General features: G+C 42.4%; 1 protein-coding gene across 2 annotated transcripts in view; it reads left to right on the forward strand.

Moving 5' to 3' along the window:
* Positions 1–923: 923 nt before the first annotated feature.
* TMEM192 (transmembrane protein 192) overlaps positions 924–22,547 on the forward strand; it is a 29,840-nt gene continuing 8,216 nt past the window's right edge. The window contains exons 1-4 of one of the 2 annotated variants that reach the window (XM_021698824.1): positions 924–1,052; positions 7,924–8,070; positions 15,812–16,076; positions 20,429–20,563. In XM_021698824.1, the coding sequence (XP_021554499.1) occupies positions 1,026–1,052; positions 7,924–8,070; positions 15,812–16,076; positions 20,429–20,563 (574 nt within the window). In that variant the 5' untranslated portion in view covers positions 924–1,025. The remainder of the gene's footprint in view (positions 1,053–7,923; positions 8,071–15,811; positions 16,077–20,428; positions 20,564–22,547) is intronic. The other variant, XM_021698825.1, reaches the window with a different exon arrangement.

Consider the following 22,547-nt stretch of genomic DNA (forward strand, 5'->3'; position numbering starts at 1 on the left):
GTCTTATATCATCTTTTCCTTGGCCGATTTTTGGATAATTTCACCAATGGCACAAACAGGATTACACCATACACAATGCACAAATAAGCATTAGAAAGCATGAAATGTGTATATCCTCAGTAGTAGCAGGGTTAGATCAGGGAACTGGTGTTAAAATTTTTTACTTTGGGGCACCTGGGTGGTTCAGTCCTTGAGCGTCTGCTTCTGCTGGGGTCATGATCCCAGGGTCCTGGGATGGAGCCCCACATCGAGCTCCCTGCTCAGCGGGAAGCCTGCTTCTCCCTCTCCCACTTCCCCTGCTTGTGTTCCCTCTCCGGCTTTCTCTCTCTGTCAAATAAATAAATAAAATCTTTATTTAAAAAAATTTTTTTTTTACTTTCTTTACATTTTTACAACGATCATGGATTTTCAGAAAAGTTTTGTTTTCTTTATTACATTAAAAAGAAACAAAAGCCCTAAAAATTCCGAACTACTTCATTTCCCATTAGTGCAATCTGTAAATACGTCACGTAAATTATTCTGTTCGGGGTATCACTCTACTGGTGGAGTTTCGAGTTATAAATGGCAGCGCTAGGATTCTATAGCTGTTTCTACTTACGCATGGAGCCGTGCTTGCAAACAAAAACTAAGGAAGACCGGAAAAAGTTAATGTTTTAAAAAGAAGCAAGTGGCGGCAAAAATAGTTAAAATTCTTGGATTCGGAACGCAACATTTAACGCCCAAGTCTCTGGCCAAGAGCAGACCTGAGCGGAGCTTGCTGGAATCCCCGGAAACCAGGAGGCGGGTGCAGTCCTTGCGGCCCACGGACCGGGTTTCAGGGCGGGACACGCCCCCACACCTAGGCCAATCGGGAGTGAGGAGGCGGGGTTCGGGGCCAGCCGGAGGCGGGGCGGGAGCAGAAGGGGTGTGTCTGAAGTGGGGGAGGCTAAGTCCTAGAAGGTGGCAATTTTCCTGGGTCGGCTGCGCGGGGAGCAGGTGGAAAGGCCCGCCTGGCCGGCCGGGGCTTCGGCCTCAGGCTCCGGGAAATGGCTTCGAGGGGCAGGATGGAGGACGTGAGTGCGCGGAAGTGGAGGGAGGCTGGCCCCGGAACCCCTTTCTTCCCTTGCTGGGCGCGCGGGGCGGAGACTGCCGGGGGAAGCCACCCTTAACCGGTGCGGCCGCGACCGGAGGCGGCGCTTCCTGCGCGGGGCTGCCCAGGGGCGCGGGGTCCTGGGACAAGATACCCAGCAGGCGGTGGGGTCCGCGACGCGCCGGCTCTGGGCTTATTTTCCCGGGTGGAGGCTGGGTGGGCTGTTGGGCGGTGGGTGCGCGGCTGCGGGGGTCCCTTGGCGGGCGCCCAGCTCACGTGCGGCGCGCGTCTTTGATCCCGGAACTGGGAGCTTCACGTGATGCGCGTCTGGCCTGACAGCCCTCGCTCGGGGCGCTTTTCTGAGCCGGGCCGCTTGGCTCCGCTCACACGTCGGGGGGCGCAGGGGGCCAGTCTCCCTCGTCGTGGCTTTAGAGGGCTTTGGATCCGGAGCAGCTGCGACATGCAGACCGGCCGCCGGCGTCCCACGGGCGGACCTGTCGCTATCATTGCCTAGAAACCCGCATTGGAGAAAAACAGTGTCGTGATACTTTGAATGTAAGCGTGATAGGCATGGAAGGATTTTTAAATCGCCTTACTTAATGGATCCAAACCAGATTGCTAAAAACAAAACAAAAACAAAGGCCTAGTTTACAGTCTATATAAGTACAGAGTGAAATCTTTGCTTAAGCATATTAAAACATTTTTAGGGGAAACGTGTAATTGTGCCCAGAATTAACTGGTTTGCCTCATTGACAGGTAATAAAATTTACCCTTGAGAAATGCAAGTTGATAATTAACGTTAAAGCACTAATTTGGATTAATACATTAATAGGAATATTACTGTGATCCTGTCACTGAATTAGGGGCATCAGGCAAGACACATTAACAGTCCCAGCCCTACAAGACCTTAGATTTTGGCGTAAGTAGCAACCCCAGTTAAAGTATCTTAACTAAGAACCAGACAATTTCTAATGATAAGACTAAAACTTTCCATTTTTTTTCAGTTGAGAAAATGGAAAACTACCTGTAAGACATGAAAGTAGATTTGACATTCATATACATTTGAAGAAAAAAAATCATTGTTTCTGAATTTTTAAGGGTGAGATTCATAAGCTGAAATGTATGGGGAAAAATCTGAGGAAAATGAGAAACTCTTAGAAAAATGTGTGCAGTAAATGCTTCTTGGTTGATGCTAAGTTGCCCCAGGTTCTTGAATCTGTAGCTTTTACCTTTAGGATGAGTACAATTCTAGAAATCTGTTCCACCAAACAATTGGAGATTAATGTTTCACCAACAGTTACATACCTAAATCACTTTAGATCCGAGCAAGTTGCCTGTATTGGGTACTTTGTGGATATGATTTCTACCATTCAGTAAAAACCTAAACATATGGTATATGCCATAGACCTAGATGCTTAAAAGAGCTAACAGAGGCAAAGGCTTTTCAGTTAGAGTTCATTGTTTGCAAGCTGTGAAACCAACTCTAGCTGATTTAAGGAAGAAAGGAATTTCTTTGAAATGATACAGGGTGGATGAACACCTACACCTCTGAAAGGAGAACAAACAAGGGCGGCTCAAGGGATCTAAGTGACAGGGGTCCTTTCAGAGTCTGCCCTGGAATGGTCTCCCTTTGGTTTGTTACTCACAGAAAGAATTGAATTGTCCAGCCCACTGAGGTTCCACGAGAGGGCAGAGGTTCCACCTTGTCAGAGGAGGGTGAAAAGTATTGAAGGATGTTCCCATTGAGACTTAATGCAGAGGTAGACAGTGAGTCTCCAGAGGAGATGGATTTATTGTCACAGAAGAAGAGGAAAGAGATCCATGTGGGCAAAACTACGGATATCTTGTACAGGTTTGATGTAGTTATTAACAATGTAAGTGAAGAAATTATTTGGATTCAGGAGTTGTCTTTTACCTTTCACATGGAGATGGTGAGTTGCCATTTGAGTGTTGTGAGGCATTGTTTGTATGGTTATACTACATTTCCTATGGAATATACTGGACAGTGTATTTGATACAGCCACCAAATACACTGTATTTACTGAACATCTAATAAGTGACATAGAGAAGAAACCATATTACAGTCTCCAACCCCTTCAGTGTAGTCAGGAGAAATAAAAGGTATGTACATTAAAAAGGAAAAAAACAAGATAGCATAAGAAATATTCCAAATTAGGGGTGCCTTGGTGGCTCAGTGGGTTAAGCGTCTGCCTTCGGCTCAGGTCATGGTCCCAGAGTCCTGGGATCGAGCCCCACATGGAGCTCCCTGCTCAGCGGGGAGTCTGTTTCTCCCCCTCCCTCTGCCCCTCCACCCCTGCACATGCTCTCTTGGTCACTCTTGCTCACTCTTGCTTGCTCTCTCAAGTAAATAAATAAAATCTTAAAAAAAAAAAAACTATTCCAAATTAATATTATGAGCAGTACATTTTATAGCAGTTTTAAAGTAGAAAGAAAATAGTTGGCAGGACAAGTTGGGGTTTTTTTGGTTTTGGTTTTGTTTTTTAGAGAGGGTGGGGGAGAGAGAGAGAATCTTAAGCTGGCTCCACACCCAGCACGGAGAGGACTGGGGCTTCATCTCAACCCTGAGATCGTGACCTGAGGCGAAATCAAGAGTCTGACGCTTAACCGACTGAATCACCCAGGCGCCCCGGCAGGACAAGTTTTATAGAGAACTTAAGTCTTGTGTGGATTCTGAAAAATATAAGAAGGATATTTGTGGGGCACTCCAGAAAGGTCATTTAGGCAAGGGGAGGGGTGCATGAAAGGGAGGTAAATGGGAGACAAATTGACAGTAGTCTTACAGTTAAGGTTTCAAGGCCAGCTTTGTTTAGATTCTCAGGCCCCACAAGAAGTTGGGCGGTCTTTCATTCACTCCACACACACATTGAGCACCTACTCTGTGTTAGGTGCTAAAGGTATAAGGAATATACAGAACAGTCTCTGCCCTTGTGAAGCACACTCTTCCAACCACTTTGTTACCTTGTGGTTAGTATTGGAGGTTGTAACAGAGACACGTGTGAGAGTGCGGTAGGGACTTCTGTTCCTAGCCGGCACCGTGTAGCAGGGACTGGATTCATCCTTCTGCCTGAAGTAACCAAAAACTACATACAGTATATGAAACAACACTTTCTGAGCTGTTGAACATCGGGCAGTGAAGGACAGTGCTTTCCGAGAGCAGGGAGACGGTCGGATGGTTGCCCCCCCGCTGACCACCCTGAGAGAGTCTGCGGGCTGTGACAGGAAAGGGTGCCCCGGCAGAGGTCAGCAGGCTCCCTGAGTTGAGGAGATGGAGCTGAGAGTCTGGGGAGACTGGGGCAACTGGAGTTCATATGGCAGTACCTGGAGAGGAGAGAGGCACAGAGGGAGAAGTGAAAATGTGCAGAGTCCCCCTCGGAGTCAGCAGAGTCCTGCTTGGTCCGACCGGGCCTGTGAGGATGTTGCCCATAGCCTGGAAAGGAACCACCTGAAATGATTAGAGGAGGCAGTACTTAGTGCTCACACAGGGCTGGGCATAGTGCCTAGTCCACCAGCCCGACTGGAAACTCCATAATTCACAGGGTACGAGGTGCTCACAGAAGTCTTACCTTCATAGTGGGGGAGAAATTAGCCTTAGGCTAAACATGGCTGTGGTCCCACCTAATAATAAGTCTTAAAAGCAAGACCAAAAAGATCACACTGTTTCCAAGTAACTTAACTGCATTCCAGAAAAAAAGCTCAAGAATATAAGAATGCAAAACTGTCCAGCACCCAAAGAGATAAATCAGAAAGTCTTGCATCCAATCCAGAATTACCAGGCATTGATGATTATGTGACATGGTAAAGGTGTGTATCAAATTAACTCATGGTGCACTTTAAACTTACACAAAGCTATATGTCGACTATCTTTTTTTTTCTTTTATTATGTTAATCACCATGCATTACATTATTAGTTGTTTTTTTTTTTTAAGATTTTATTTATTCATTCGAGACACAGAGATACAGAGAGAGAGAGAGCACGAGCAGGGGGAGAGGCAGAGGGAGAAGCAGGCTCCCCGCTGAGCCAGGAGCCGGACGTGGGGCTCGATCCCAGGACCCCAGGATCATTACCTGAGCTGAAGGCAGACGCTTAACCATCTGAGCCACCCAGGCGCCCCGGTTTGTTTGTTTGTTTGTTTTTAAGATTTATTTGTTTGTTTGTTTATTTATTTATTTATTTATTTGACAGAGACAGCGAGAGAGGGAACACAAGCAGGGGGAGTGGGAGAGGGAGAAGCAGGCTTCCCACTGAGCAGGGAGCCCAATGCGGGGCTCGATCCCAGGACCCTGGGATCATGACCTGAGCCGAAGGCAGACGCTTAACGACTGAGCCACCCAGGGCCCCCGTCGACTGTATCTCAATGAAGTTGAAAAAAATTATCAAGCGTACAAAAGGCAGGAAAGTATGACATAAAAGTCAGTTGAAACTGATTCAGAAATGACACGCTAGAAATAGCAGACAGGAACATTAAAAAATTACAACCACTTTATGTTCCAAAGGGTAAAAAGACATACGGGAGATATAAAATAGACCCAAGTCAAACTTGGGGACATGAAAAGTGCAGTGTTGGATGCAAAGGGCAGTAGGAACAGTGTTGAGGAATCAGAGAAGCCAGTGTTTTTGCTAAGACAAGCATTGACACGTGGGCAGAAGGAAGTAAGGCACAGGGACTGAAAGAGTTTTGTGAGAGACGGGCGCATCAGCAGTCAGCATCAGGAAGAAGAGAGAAATAACGAGAGGGAAGTCCCAAAAAGTAGCTTGGGAATGGATTGTAAAACAGAGCGCCAGACTAAGAATTTGAACTTTGTCCCGAGGCTAATGGGGAGGGACTCAAGTTTTGGGGGAGAGAAACGTGAATGTTCATGTTAGAAGGCATCTGACTGCAGCAAGAGGTTGCAAAGGTCTGGAGACTGGAGGGGAGAGGCCATGAGAAGTGATGGGGCCTGGGCTGAAGAGTGAGAACAGAGAGGCAGGAACAGATCTAGGAGTCAGAGTGGTAAGGCATTTTATGTGGGGAGCAAGGGAAGACAAGTGTTTGAGACAATAGGGCTAAAACTTACTGACTGCCATGTCTGTACCAGCCAGTGTTCTGGCACTTTTATGAATAGTAACTTATTTAATCTTCCCACCAAAGCTATGAAACGGGTGCTATTAGAACTCTGTTTCCTGAGATGCCGAAACAGGCATGGAGATGAAGTAACTTGCTCACCGCTAGGAAGCAGGAGAACTTGTGTCTGAACCCAGGCAGTTTGCCCTAGGAGCTTGCCTGTAACCACAGTACTTACTGCCTTTCTGTCTAGTCAGAGCTGATTCTCCCCACAGCTCCCGATAATCTCTCCTGATTAGCCCAGGTCTTTGATGAAACCCTGAGTTAGGAACACTGCTGAGATAGGTTTGGAACCGTCATTCGTTCATCATCCGTTCCCTGGGTGCCAACCCTGAGTCACTATTGGGTGCTAGGATTACAAAGACAAATAAGTGATGGGGAGTTTGTGAGTCTCATGAAATCTACTGGGGAGGATAGGTAAGAAATAAGAGCATCACAGGATAGTATGATAGTATGAGCACCAAATGTGTGGGAAGGCCTGGAGGTGTGGCATGATCCAGATGCTTGGATGCCCAGGGAGGCTACCTGTGGGAACTACCCCCGCGGGGCCTGGAAGGATGCACAGATGGTAGCCAAGGGAAGCGCCGTGGAGACTGGGACATCTGCCTGAGAGAGAGCTAGAGGCAGAGGAGTCTTGAAAAGAACAGAAATAATCAGAATCCTACCGTAAGTTACGGCAAACTAAACAGGAAGCTATATGTAGGCATTGAATGAAAAAAAAAATTGTAGAGCAGCACTGAAAGCCTGAGTTTGGAGACTGAGAAGGCCGCCCCAGATCTGAGTGAGGCTCCAGATTATTATTTTTTATCTTTGTAATCTGGTGCCCAGAAACCACCCCTATACCATTTGTCTCAGTCTACCCCTTCCAAAGAGGCTTTATCCTCTCTTTCCAAATGCTATTCTCAGGCTTCCCTTTTTCTGATGAAATCTTTATTTCCATATTATTTTTGTCCAGTTAGCTCACTTATAATATTATTTCATCCTGTATGCCTTTATCCCTAGCCTCCCCAATGAAAATATAATCTTTTGGATTACATTTTGTATTTTTTTATCTTCTAGTACCTTATATATAATAGTTTTCAGCAAGGGTCTGAGATTAAGAGATGGTTATACGTACCAGAGACCTGATAGTACTGTTCCTGTCGAGACAATACCTTTAAATAAGACAAACGGAATTTTTAGGTTTCAGCTCAACCCCATCAGCTACGTCAGGGACTTTGCAACTGGTTGTTTTCATTGAGAACCTGTATCTATAAACTAAAGTCTCCTTGAGGATCTATCAGGGTGTTCTGTTTCCTTCTCTAAAACATTTCTATCATAACTGAAAGTTTAATAAAGCCTCCACCAACTTTCCAAACATCAAGATGTAGTTTAAGAATTGCAACCATATGTAATTATTTCATCAATAATCTAATGTTAGATAAATCAAATCTAAGTTTTGAGAACTTAAAGAAAAAATTGTTTGCTTTAACCTCATTATATATTACCTCATTTGACGATAACTGAAGTAAGATTTCCTCTACCCATTTTAATACTTGTTTTCACCAGTTTGTATACAGTAGTTACCTAGAAGTTTATGATATTTTTAAATTGGCTTTAGGTAGGGAGTGTATTTTTCTTGCCTCTAACTTGTGTAATGGTATTTAATGCTTTAGAGTTTAATAGATTTGTCTTAGAAACATAATCTAGAAAGTGGTGATTATAGTTTGCTTCTGTTTTTCTGTACCTCAGGGTTCTTTGGATCTCACCCAAAGTATTGAAGATGACCCCCTTCTGGACACCCAGCATCTCCCACATCATTCATTACATGCCCAGTTTAGACCCAGATTCCATCCTCTTCCTACAGTCATCATAGCAAATCTTCTCTTATTAATACATGTAAGTTGGCTGGGTCAAAGTAATCCATACAGAGGTAATGTTCTTAAAAATATATATAAGCTCTGCAGAGGGCAGTTTGGCCACATCTATCAACATTTAAAATGTGCATACTTTTTTACTTATCTCTCTACGTCAAAGAATTTACTGTCAATATATTTGCACACATGTAAGGATATTGTTGTTGTGGTTTTTTTTTTTTTTTTTTATTTGACAGAGAGACATCGAGAGAGGGAACACAAGCAGGGGGAGTGGGAGAGGGAGAAGCAGGTCTCCCGCTGAGCAGGGAGCCTGATGCGGGGCTCGATCCCAGGACCCTGGGATCATGACCTGAGCCAAAGGCAGACACTTAACCGACTGAGCCACCCAGGCACCCCAAGGATATTGTTGATAATAGTAATGTTGTCTGTAATTTTTTTTTTTTAAGATTTTATTTTTATTATTTATTTGACAGAGAGACACACGAGAGAGGGAACACAAGCAGGGGGAGTGGGAGAGGGAGAAGCAGGCTCCCCACAGAGCAGGGAGCCCGATGCGGGACTCGATCCCAGGACCCCGGGATCATGACCTGAGCCGAAGGCAGTCGCTTAACCGACTGAGCCACCCAGGCGCCCTGTTGTCTGTAATATTAAGATATTGCAACGACCACCATTCAGAGGACACTGATGTCCCATCCATATGAAGGAATGCTCTGCACCTGTTGAAAATGAAACAGGGTGGATATGTATCTATTGATTTAGACCAGTCTTCACACTTACATTGTTGAGTGTTCACAGACACAGGTATACATTCAGGATTGCGCAGAATGTTCCTATTTGCACATTTTAAAAGATGATTGCAGGGTGGCTGGGTGGCTCAGTCGGTTAAGCGTCTGAGATGTCTAAAGGGCATCTCACACTTAAAATATCCAAAAAGAGAATTCTTAATTTTCTATCCTTCTCCATGGATTTCTCCATATTATTGACTAGAAAGACTCCTTTCAGTCTGTTTTTAAGACCAATAAACTCCCCCTCCCCCTGCTCGTGCTTGCTCTCTCTCTCTCAAACAGATAAAATTTTTTAAAAAAATAAAAGATAATTGAGAGGTCTGGTGTACATGTATATTCCTGTGTATAAACAGAAAATTTCTAGAAGCATTCACAAGTTCCTTTTAATACTAGTTCCCACTGAGGTAGAGGACTGAGGGCCTCAGTAGAAGGCACAGCTGATAGATTTTTAGTATTTGCCTTTTGTACTATTTGAGGTTTTTTTTTTTTTTTTTGCCATATGCATGTATTACTTTTTCAGTTACTAAAACAAAAAAAAAGATGTAGATAAATCTTTGTATGTTGACACAGAAATTTATCAATTTATCTACACAGGAAATAATGTCAAGCAGAGAAATCAAGTTGCAGCAGAACAATACGTATTGTTGCACCATATTTTAAGCTATGATAAAATTATAAATGTCTGGAGACTTTTTTTTTGAGAGAGAGCATGAGTGGGGACGGGGGGCAGCGGAAGAGGGAGAGAGAGAGTCCTAAGCAGGCTCCATCCTCAGTGTGTAGCCCGACACAGGGCTTGATCCCATGACACTGAGACCATGACCTGAGCTGAAATCAAGAGTCGGATGCTCAACCGACTGAGCCACCCAGGCTCCCCAAATGTATGGGGATTTTTAAAAACACATGTGTTGCAACTAGTAGATAAATTAGTCCTAGAGATAAATGATAGTGACTACAGTCAACCATATTGTATGTATTATAAACTTCAGTGTTGCCAAGAAATTAGATATCTTAATTGTTCTTACCACAAAAAGGAAGCCGTAATTATGTGAAGTGATAGAGGTGTTAGCTAATGCTGGGAAGGTAATTATATTGCAATATATTAATGTATCAAATCAACAAGTTGTAGGGGCCTCTGGCTGGCTCAGTTGGAGAAGGGTGTGACTCTTGATCTCAGGGTGGTGGGTTTGAGCCCCACATTGGGTGTAGAGATTACTAAAATAAGATAAAAAGTTAACAACAACAAAAAACACAAACAAAAAGCCAAGTTGTACTCCTTAAACTTACACAATGTTATAGGTCAGTTATAGCAATAAAAATAAATAAGTCAATAAATTCAACATCACATACAAAAAGAAACCCCTAAATGGAAAAACAAACAAAAAACCCCTATGTGTGAATGGTCTTGGTGTAGGCTTATTGATGGCTCTGCAGCTAGTCTGTTAGTCATCTCCCTTTTGATTATTGAGATCTTAAGCACTAGGGGGTGTAGTTATTCTCTGCTACAATGTGAAAAACCAAGAGCTCATATTCTTAGCAATCCCACATGTTCATGAGGAGAATAAATGTGGTTCACTGACTCGTTCAGCAGCTGCTCCAGTAACACACACTGTATAGACTTGAATTCAGAACTGAATACCCTGAGGAGAGAGGTGCATCCTGTTTCCTTGTGTAGTTGTAGTAAGTGTGGCGTGGTTCCCCCATGGCTTCCTGATCCCCAGATTATCAGCTGAAGAGGTGGCTTCCTGGTCCCTGGAATATGGCCTGTTTTTCTTCTCACTTTTTTTTTAATAACATTTCTTTAATTTGTGTAACATACTCTGTATGTATTTATACCCCCCGTATGCACACAAACATACACACATATGACTTTGAAAAACCTTTTTATATTAAATTGCCTGCCTACGATACTATGGGATCGATTGCCCTAATTTTAAGACTAAGAAAATCTTGTGTTAAAAAACAAGAAAAAGGGATGCCTGGGTGACTCAGTCGGTTAAGCAGCTGCCTTTGGCTGAGGTCATGATCTCAGGGTCCTGGGATCGAGTCCCGCATCGGGGTCCCTGCTCAGTGGGGGGAGCTTGCTTCTCCGTCTCCCTCTGCTTGTGCTCTCTCTGTCAAATAAATAAAATCTTTAAAGATAAATAAATAAATAATATATATATATATATTTCTTTTAAAAAAAAGAAGAAAAATACCAGCATTACCCTGATACCCAAACCAGATAAAGACACCACAACAAAGAACTACAGGCCAATATCTCTAATGAACATAGATGCAAAAATCCCCAACAAAATACTAGCAAACCAAATCCAACAATACATTTAAAAAAATCCTTCACCGGGGCACCTGGGTGGCTCAGTCGTTAAGCGTCTGCCTTCGGCTCAGGTCATGATCCCAGGGTCCTGGGATTGAGCCCCGCATCAGGCTCCCTGCTCGGCGGGAAGCCCGCTTCTCCCTCTCCCACTTCCCCTGCTTGTGTTCCCTCTCTCGCTGTGTCTCTCTGTCAAATAAATAAATAAAATCTTAAAAAAAAAACAAAAAAACTTCACCACGATCAAGTGGGATTCATTCCTGGGTTGCAGAGGTGGTTCAATACTCCTAAATCAATCAACATGATACATCACATTAATTTTTAAAAAAAGAATAAGAACCATATAATCATTTCAATAGATCAGAAAAAACATTTGACAGAGTACAACATCGATTCGTGATTAAAAAAACCCTCAACAAAATAGGCCTAGAAGAAACATACCTCAACATAATAAAGGCCGTCTGAAAAACCCACAGTTAACATCATCCTAAATGGGAAAAACCTGAGGTTTTCTTTACGGCCAAGAACAAGATAAGGATGTCCACTCTCACCACTTTTATTCAACATAGTACTGGAAGTCCTAGCCTCAGCAATCAGACAACAAAAAGAAAGAAGAGCCATCCAAATCAGCAAGGAAGAAGTAAAACTTTCACTATTTGCACATGACATGATACTCTATGTAGAAAACCTGAAAAACTCCACCAAAAAACGCTAGAGCTAATAAATGAATTTGATAGGATACAAAATCAATGTGCAGAAATCTGTTGCATTTCTATACACCAATTATGAAGCAGCAGAAAGAGAAATCAAGGAATCAATGCCATTTACAATTGCACCAAAACCCATAAGATACCTAGGACTAAACCTAACTAAAGAGGTGAAAGACCTATACTCTGAAAACTATAAAACACTGATGAAAAATTGGAAGATGACATAAAGAAATGGAAAGGCATTCCATGCTCATGGATTGGAAGAACAAATACTGTTAAAGTGTCTATACTACCCAAAGCAAACTACACATTTAATGCAATCCCTATCAAAATACCAACGGCATTTTTCACAGAGCTGGAACAAATAATCGTAAAATTTGTCTGGAACCACAGAAGACCCCGAATAGCCAGAGCAATCTTGAAAAAGCAAAGCAGGGTGCCTGGGTGGCTCAGTTGGTTAAGCAACTGCCTTCGGCTCAGGTCATGATCCTGGAGTCCTGGGATCGAGTCCCAAATCGGGCTCCCTGCTCAGCGGGGAGTCTGCTTCTCCCTCTGACCCTCCCCACTCTCATGCTCTCTCTATCTCATTCTCTCTCTCAAATAAATAAAATCTTTAAAAAGAAAAAAAAGCAAAGCAAAGCAGGAGGCATCACAATACCGGACTTCAAGCTCTATTACAAAGATGTAGTGAACAAGACAGTATGGTACTGGCACAAAAATAGATACAGAGATCAGTGGAACAGAATAGAAAACCCAGAAATGAACCCACAATTATATGGTCAATTAATCTTCGACAAAGCAGGAAAGAATATTGAATGGGAAAAAGACAGTCTCTTCAACAAATGTGTTAGGAAAACTGGACAGCAACATACAAAAGAATGAAACTGTGTCATTCTCTTTCACCATACACAAAAATAAACTCAAAATGGATGAAAGACCTAAATGTGAGACCTGAAACCATAAAACTCTGAAGAGAGCACAGGCAGTAATTTCTCTGCCATCGGCCATAGCAACTTTTTTCTAGATAAGTCTTCTGAGGCAAGAGAAACAGAAGTTAAACTATTGAGACTTCATCAAAATAAAACACTTCTGCACAGCAAAAGAAACAACAAAACTAAAAGGCAACCTACAGAACGGGAGAAGATATTTGCCAGTGACATACCTGATAAAAGGTTAGTATCCAAAATACATAAAGAACTTAGAAAACTCAACATCCCCCAAAAAAATCCAATTAAAAAAATGGGCAGGAAGACATGAACAGACATTTCTCCAAAGAAAACATCCAGATGACCAACAGACACATGAAACTATGCCTCGCATCACTTATCAGGGAAATACAAATCGGAACTACAGTGACCTGTCACCTCACACCTATCAGAATGGCTAAAATCAGTAACACAGGAAACAACAGCTGTTGGCGAGGATGCGGAGAAAAAGGAACCCACCTACACTGTTGATAGGAATGCAAACTGGTGTAGCCACTGTGGAAAACAGTATGGAGGTTCCTCAAAAAGTTAAAAATAGAACTACCCTATGATCCAGCAATTGCACTACTGGGTATTTACCCAAAGAATACAAAAACACTAATTCAAAGGGATAAATGTACCCTGATGTTTATTGCACATTATTTACAATAACCAAATTATGAAAACAGCCCAAGTGTCCCTCAGTCGTTAAATGGATAAAAAAGAATATTTTATGGCTGGGAATATGACCCAGCCATAAAAAAGAATGAAATCTTGTCATTTGCAACAACATGGATGGAGCTAGAGAGTATTATGCTAAGCAAAATAGAGAAGAACAAATGCCAGTGTGATTTCACGCATGTGGAATTTAAGCAAGAAAACAAATGAGCAAAGGGGAAAAAAGAGAGAGAGACAAACCAAGAAAGAGACTTAATTATAGAGAACAAACTGATGGTTCCCGGGGAGGGGGCGGGGATGCGTGAACTAGGTGAGGGGGATTAAGGAGTGCACTTGTGATGAGCACCGGGTGGTGTATGGAATTGTTGAATTACTATATTGTACACCTGAAACTAATATTACCTTATATGTTAACTGAAATTTAAGTAAAAACTTAAAAAAACAAAAATATCTGTATGCTACTTTATATAAAATGGATCAGTTTGGTTCAATGTACAGTGTTTTCCAGTATAAGGAATTTGTTGATCTTTCAAATTTTCCTTTATGCTAATAGGCATCTTGAGTTGCCATAGCAAATATGACTGCTCTTGGCAAATTGCTTAGACAAATCACATATATTTTAAATAGATTTATTATATGCTAGGATTGCCTGCTATTGAATGTTTTGTGATGAATACTAATGCTATATTTTTCTTTATTTGATTTTTTAAATTACAAAATAACTTCCTTATTGTTACAAGTAAAACATTACCAAAGTGTACAAAGATAAAATCGTATCTTCCCTTTTCTCTGCTTCAGCCCTTCTCCCCAAGTTAATAAATGGGTGTATCTCAGTGCCTTTCATTCAATTCTTACAAATATATACAAAAAGAGGGGCACCTGGGTGACTCAGTCAGTTAAGTGACCAACTGTTGATCTCAGCTCAGGTCTTGATCTCAGGGTCCTGAGTTCAGCCCCGTGTTGGGCTCTGTGCTGGGCATATATTATACCTTTATATATATCATACATATATTTTGTATACATATATATACATACATATATATGTATATATACACAAAAAGATTAGTACATATATAAAAGGATTTCCCCCATTTCCTCTCCCCATCCCCCAGTGGGATAATCTGTATTTATTATTCTGCAGAGGTGTTTCTCGTACTTCAGCATGCGACAGACTCCCTGGGAGGCTTATTAAACTAGATAGCTCGGTGACACCCCCAGAGATTTTTGATTCTGCTGGTTTGGGGTGGGATCTGAGAATTTGCCTTTCTAACTAGTTCCCTTGTGATGCTGATTGTGCTGGTCTGTAAACCACACTTTGAACTACTACTCTGCAACTTCTTTTAATCTTAACATACAGACATCCATCCAAATTACAGGGAGATTTAGTTAATTTTTTAATAGCCAAATAATATTCTGTTGTACAAGTAGATCTATTTTTTTTTAATTTTTTAAAAGATTTTATTTATTTGACAGAGGGAGACAGGGAGAGAGGGAACACAAGCAGGGGGAGTGGGAGAGGGAGACGCAGGCTTCCTGCGGAGCAGGGAACCCAACGTGGGGCTCGATCCCAGGACCCTGGGACCATGACTGGAGCCGAAGGCAGACGCTTAACGACTGAGCCATCCAGGCGCCCCACAAGTAGATGTATTGTAATTTATTCAGGCATTCTGCTATGAATGAACACATATCCTTGGGGCAATTTTCAGTTTTTTGCAAATATAGAGAATCCTAGAGTAAATATTCATATCCATAGAACCCTCTATACTGGTGCTTTTACTTCTGATGGGTAGAGTCCTTAAGACAGGATTACTGAGTCAAGATGCTTCCAAATTCTTTTTCCACATCTCTTTCCAGACCAGTAGCAATATATGAGAATGTCTGTTTGCCTGTATTATGGCACCAGTCTTTTAATTTTTTGTGAATCCAACTGGATAGTTATTTTTGTTCTCTTAAAACTGAAACTAGAAATAAAGTTTTTTAAACCGTGATTTTTATTAGTTACCTCTGAAGCACTAAATTAACTGTTTTTACTCTTCAATAAAAGAAGTGGGCAAGAAATTGTTTAACATTAAGTACTCATCTCTGTTAGATGGGATTTAGGGTGACTTTTCTTATTTGTGATTTGTTTCCAAATTTTCTGCAAATTTTTCTCCAAATTTTCTGTTTGAAACATTTGTAAAATGGCAAAAAAAAGTTGTTTTTAAATTCATTTATAATAGCAAAAGTCATAGGTATGAGTATGTGCTGGGATGGTGATCATCATTTTTTAATTCCAAATATTGAATATTAATCCTACTGCTTTCCTTTCTGCCAGGTTGTATTTGTCATTTTAGCATTTTTAACAGGTGTACTTTGCTCTTACCCTAATCCAATTGAGGACAAGTGCCCAGGGAACTATATCAACCCATTGAAAGTTCAGACAGTCATAATCCTTGGAAAAGTTATTTTGTGGATTCTGCATTTCCTTCTTGAACGCTACATCCAGTACCACCACAACAAAGTCAGAAACCGAGGCTATAACACGATCTACCTATCCACAAGGCATCTTAAAGGACTTGCACTGATGATACACTCAACCGGTGAGTCTGGCTCAGCTTGTCTGTGGCTTGCTTGCGTGGCAGAAATGCCAGCAGAAAGAAAATGTGAGGTTTGACTTTATAATCAAATACATTCTCTCATGTTTGTCAGAGTGATGTGTGTTGTGGCCACTAAAATTTGGATCACCTTAATGGCTTGAAGGGACAGTATCGTAGCCAATGAGGTTTCCCCGGGGTGCACTGATTGCTAATTGAAAACTTTTCCCAATAATATAGTCTTAATTTTCTTTTTTTTTTTTTTAAAGATTTTATTTATTTGAGAGAGAGAGAGAGAGAACACAGCAGGGCATGGGAAGATGGAGAGGGAGAAGCAGTCTCCCCGCTGAGCAGGGAGCCTAATGCGGGCCTTGATCCCAGGACCCTGGGATCATGACCTGAGCCAAAGGCAGACGCTTAACTGACTGAGCCACCCAGGCACCCCAATATAGTCTTAATATTCCTTTGACATCTGTGTTTGTTATCATAGGGGAGGGGGGAAAATGTCCGTCTACCCTTCTAGGTAGATTTTTGGCTGAGACTGCACTGTAATAAAAGCTTAACGAGAAAAATAAACAGAAGTTTAGTAACATGCATACCTCCTGTGTACTTGGGAGAGACCCAAGAAAACTGAGTAACTCTCCAAATGGGCCACGCCACCACCTTAAATACCATCTCTAGCCCAAGAGACCAGAGATGTGGTGAGGCGGTTGGAGGAGTTACGAGAGGTTACCAGGAAAGCTCTGTAAACAACGGTGAGATTGTTACGCAGATTTAAGTCTGTGCCTTCTCTGTGGATAATTGTTTCTAGAAATTTACAATCTTCCTGGACAGAGAGGAGGACACGCCTGTAGTTTTCCCTTGTAACTGTCTCTTACAAAAGGGTAAATTCTACTCAGCTTTCAGAGCTCCACCTGTGTCCGCTGTTTCTTAAAAATAATCAGCTTAAAATAATCCTTATGCCTAGAAAGTGTATTTTGGGGTGGCATTTTCTGCCCCCCATCATTGTGAACATGTTGTCCACGTATCTGCCTGTGTGTAATGTAGACCCCCCGCTTTGGTATGAGCCATCTTAATCCTCTCAAGACGATACAAATGCTGTTGCTATTTGATACTTGGAGGATAAGAGGAAGGAATTGCTTTACTTTAAATGAAGTTCAGGGTTTTTCTTTCAGTGAGAGACTGTGATATAATAAAATGCATTATCCAAAATGGAAAACTTGAAAAACACTTTATGAAGGCAAGGTCAGAAAGTCCATACAGGACTTAGCTGCATTAGTACCCACTTTGTTTATTGTTGCAAACATTTTAAAGGCTGAATGGAATTAAATTGAACTTCTTTAGGTATTTTTGCCTTGGTGTTCAAAGTTCCTACCTTTTTAAAAGACCCTCTTTTTCAGTTTGAGTCCGGAATAAGTACTTCTAGACATTTTGAAACCAGATTTGAAATTAATTTTTTTCCCAGAAAAACAGCTTTACAGAATTTAAAGGGCAAGCTGCGAGTTCATCCGCTCAGTGATGTTCTCAGTGGAAGCTGCAGGGCCCCGCGATAACAGAGAAGCATTTTATAGAGATGGCTGATGTTGACTCTTCACGAAAGGGGGGACATTTTTTTTTTTTTTTAAAGATTTTATTTATTTATTTGAGACAGAGAGAATGAGAGACCGAGAGCATGAGAGGGAGGAGGGTCAGAGGGAGAAGCAGGCTCCCTGCCGAGCAGGGAGCCCGATGCGGGACTCGATCCTGGGACTCCAGGATCATGACCCGAGCCGAAGGCAGTCGCTTAACCAACTGAGCCACCCAGGCGCCCGAAAGGGGGGACATTTTTACTGCTCCCTGAGGAAGACCTTGGCTTGTATGTTCAGCGGCTGTTGTGTAGTACTTGCTTTTGGCCAGGAGATGTCACTATAACCTTTCCTCCCACCCACAAAGATAAAAACCAAAACCCTTTTTTTTTTGTTTAAGATTTTATTTATTTATTTGACAGAGAGACACAGCAAGAGAGGGAATACAAGCAGTGGGAATGGGAGAGGGAGGAGCAGGCTTCCTGCCGAGCAGGGAGCCCGATGTGGGGCTCGATCCCAGGACGCTGGGATCATGACCTGAGCCGAAGGCAGACGCCTAACCATCTGAGCCACCCAGGCACCCGCCAAAACCCATTTTTAACTTAAAGACCTTATATGCATTATGACCAAAATAATGTTCAGTCTCTCAAGTGAGCGGTCTGGAAATAGTATTTTTTTTTTTAATTTTATTTGTATATTTGGCAGAGAGAGAGAGACACAGCGAGAGAGGGAACACAAGCAGGGGGGAGTGGGAGAGGGAGAACCAGGCCTCCTGCAGAGCAGGGAGCCCGATGCAGGGCTCGATCTCAGGACCCTGGGATCATGACCTGAGCCGAAGGCAGATGCTCAACGACTGAGCCACCCAGATGCCCCTGGAAATAGTATTTTTGAGGTCCACCAAGGGATTGTCTGATCTTTACCTTTCCGCTCACTTTGAAATTTTTTTTTTCTTTTTTAATATTTTATTTATTTATTTGACAGAGAGAGAGAGCGAAAGCAGGAACACAAGCAGGGGGAGTGGGAGAGGGAGAAGCAGGCTCCTGGCCGAGCAGGGGGCCCAATGCGGGGCTCCATCCCAGGACTCTGGGATCATGACCTGAGCCGAAGGCAGACACTTAACGACTGAGCCACCCCAGCGCCCTCACTTTGAAATTCTTGCTAACATATGACACTTAATGTTTCTAAGCAATTGGACCCTTATTTTAATCACAGATGGCATCACTTTTATGTTGCTTATATAAGGACCCAGAAAACCAAAGAGATTGGGGCAGGTATTAACCTTGTTTCTATTTTCTTTAAGTATTTTTTTCTTATATGAAGAATAAAAAGGTAAATCCATGAAGACATAGAACGTCCAGCTAATCAGATGAGTGTAACCATTGTTTCAATGGCAGGTGATAGTATTGTCAGATAGTGATTAGCTTTAGCCTGACATCTTCTCTGTATAAAATTGGGGAAATAGTATTTCTCACACAAACTCTGTTGTAGGAAGAAGTGCCTAGTAGGTATTCAATAAATGGTAGGTATCATCAGCATTATTATAATAATTTTGGTTTCGGGGCACCTGGGTGGCTCAGTCATTCAGGTGTCTACCTTTGGCTTAGGTCATGATCCCAGGGTCCTGGGATCAAGCCCCACATCAGGCTCCTTGCTCAGCGGGGAGCCTGCTTCTCCCTCTGCCTGCCATTCCTCCATTTGTGCTCTTTCTCTCTCTCTCTCTCTGACAAATAAATACATAAAATCTTTACATAATAATAATTTTTGCTTCGTGTAATCTTTCACAATCCCAGGCACACCGCCGTACAACCCTTCCTCCAAGCAGGTCCCTGTGGCAGACTCAGTCATACCCTACACGATGGCAAGACCCAGCCTCTTTGCTCCAGAATTTTATTTTTCTTCTATGCTGTATTTTTCAAAATAAAAGTACAGAACAAGGCTAATGGTCTTCAAAACCAAATAATAGATATGCTAAGTGTGTGTGTGTGTGGGGGGGGACAGTTCATATTTATCAAATAGTTGCCAAGCACCATTCTAAGTAATTTTCACATATTAACTCATTTATTCCTCACAAGAGCACTGTGAGGAAGGTCCTGCCATTCCCATTTTTCAGACAAGTTGAGGAGCAGAGGTGTCAGGTCATTTGTCCACAGTCAGCAGCGTGTCCCAGGTGTCCAGTCCACCCAGGCGGTCCCCATAACTGCAACGTTCTTAACCTCCGTGCAGTTCTCTGTTGTTACATTATGTGACCAGAATGGGCCATGAGGGTCCTCAAGTGCCTCTGGATTCTGAAGAACTGGGATAATGCAAATTTCTAAAAACTGCATCCCTATTTGTTTATTTATTTGAGAGAGAGAGAGAGAGAGCAGAGGGAGAAGGACAAGCAGACTCCATGCTGAGCATGAAGCCCGACAAGGGGCTCGATCCCATGACCCTGAGATCATGACCTGAGCCAAAATCAAGAGTCCAACGCTTAACCGACTGAGCCGCCCAGGAGCCCCTGCATCCCTTTTTAAATGCACATGGGACTCCACACAGTGCCATTGTTAATCATTTTATAGAGCAAAAAATCATTTCTTAGTTTTTAAGAAAATCCAGATTCTTACGTAATTGTATTTTGAAGGCATCATTAACTCTTTGACGTTTTGGGGTTTTTCCCTCAAGAGAGCAGCAGGTTGGGCTTTTTACTTTAGCTTCCTTCGCTGCTCAGTAGAGAAGGGCCTGGGTGCGCGCCTGCCCCTGCCGTGTGGGCCCCCACGGGCCTCTGCTAACCCCGCGCTTCTTTCTCCTCCTCAGGCAGCACGGCTCTCCTCCTCGTGCTGTGCGTGCAGCACTCCTTCCCGGAGCCCAGCAGGTTGTATCTTGACCTCATCCTGGCCATCCTGGCCCTGGAACTCATCTGTTCCCTGACATGTCTGCTCGTTTACACAGGTGAGAATTACAACGAGACTGTTGGGCTAAAGACCTCTGACTGCTTGTTTCATCCCTGATAATGGGAAGCATGGCCATTATCTTCGTGGCAAGGCTTCTCTAGCAGCTGCGAGCCTGTTTACCTTTCATTATTGACCACATCCAGACTTCCTCAGTTTCAAACCAACAGCAAGATACCAGTGAGTGATGCTCCTAAATTTGTGTCATCAACTAATTTTTGTCAAGTCAAGTGACACCTTATCATTAAAAAAAAAAAATTAAAAAGGCCCACAAACATCTGCTTCTTCAAAGGCAACTGAGATGTAAGTCTGGCATTTAAATTTGAAATGACGAGGGGCGCCTGGGTGGCTCAGTCGGTTAAGCGACTGCCTTCGGCTCAGGTCATGATCCTGGAGTCCCTGGATCGAGTCCCATATCTGGCTCCCTGCTCGGTGGGGAGTCTGCTTCTCCTTCTGACCCTCCCCCCTCTCATGTTCTCTCTGTCTCAAATAAATAAATTAATTAATTAATTTAAAAAAATCTTTAAATTTGAAATGACAAAATACAAAATAAGTAAATAAATAAATAAATAATACATGCGAAACTGCATTTATCCCGGACTTGCTTTAGGATAAACCATTTATGAACTCATTTTCTAAATTTAGAGCTGTCTGAGGGTTGGTCTGTTTGTCTGTCTCTCTCTGTCTCTCTGTCTCTCTCTCTCTCAGAACTCTCATTGGTAAAATTAAAGTAAGCTTTACTTTAGAGGGGCACCTGGGTGGCTCAGTTGGTTAAGTGGCTCATTTTTGAATTCGGGTCAGGTCATGATCTCAGGATCCTGGGATCGAGCCCCACATCAGGCTCTGTGCTCAGCGGGGAGTCTGCTTGAGGAATCTCTCTCTCCCTCTAAAATAAACAATCTTTTCAAAAAATAAAGTAAGCTTTAGGGGCGCCTGGGTGGCTCAGATGGTTAAGCGTCTGCCTTCAGCTCGGGTCCTGATCCCGGGGTCCTAGGATCAAGCCCCGCATCAGGCTCCTGGCTCGGCGGGAGGCCTGCTTCTCCCTCTCCCTCTGCCTCTCCCCCTGCTCATGCTCTCTCTCTCTCTCTGTATCTCTGTGTCTCAAGTAAATAAATAAAATCTTAAAAAAATAATAAAAGTAGGGCGCCTGGGTGGCTCAGTCGTTAAGCGTCTGCCTTCGGCTCAGGTCAGGATCCCGGGGTCCTGGGATCGAGCCCCGCATCGGGCTCCCTGCTCTGCGGAGAGCCTGCTTCTCCCTCTCCCACTCCCCCTGCTTGTGTTCCCTCTCTCGCTGTGTCTCTCTCTGTCAAATAAATAAAAATAAAATCTTTAAAAAAAAAATAAATAAAATAAAATAAAAGTAAACTTTAGATATGTTAACATGAAAAATAGATGGAAGGATACTTTTAACAGAAAAAAATTCAAGCCCTGGAAAAATCTAGATTTCATTCCTGTTGCAATATTGACATGCAGTAAAACCTGTCCAAAATAGTAGCTAATTTTCTAGCACTGCATAACAGTTATTTTGTGACAATAAAATATCTCATGTATCTATTTTGAAAGATGTCATTTCTTTTTGTTATGAAGGACAAAGTCACATGGGTCTTAGCTTATGTTTCATTTTACTGATTTTTTTTTTTTTCTGTGCATCTCCTTAGGCCTACAGAAGAGTGTTTAGAATATGAACGGGGTGACTAGTTTGTAAATGTGAATGTCACATTATTGATTGATCTTTGTAAATTTTTCTATAGTTATCAGCTAACAATGAGCCAAATTATGGAGAGGATTACATTTTGTACCTCACTTTAAAAAAATAAATGTGTACCACCTACTTAACTTCCTAGAAAAGAATGAGACTAGTTTTAAAGTAAGGTTAATTTTTCAGTATATAAGAAACAGCTTGCTATTTCCATAAAATGATCCATATGACAAATGAATATTGAATTAACCTTGTTGATTGAGATCAGTTCCAATCTACAACATGT

This window comes from Neomonachus schauinslandi, chromosome 2 (genome assembly GCF_002201575.2).
Source record: "Neomonachus schauinslandi chromosome 2, ASM220157v2, whole genome shotgun sequence".
In the NCBI taxonomy this organism is placed as follows: domain Eukaryota; kingdom Metazoa; phylum Chordata; class Mammalia; order Carnivora; family Phocidae; genus Neomonachus; species Neomonachus schauinslandi.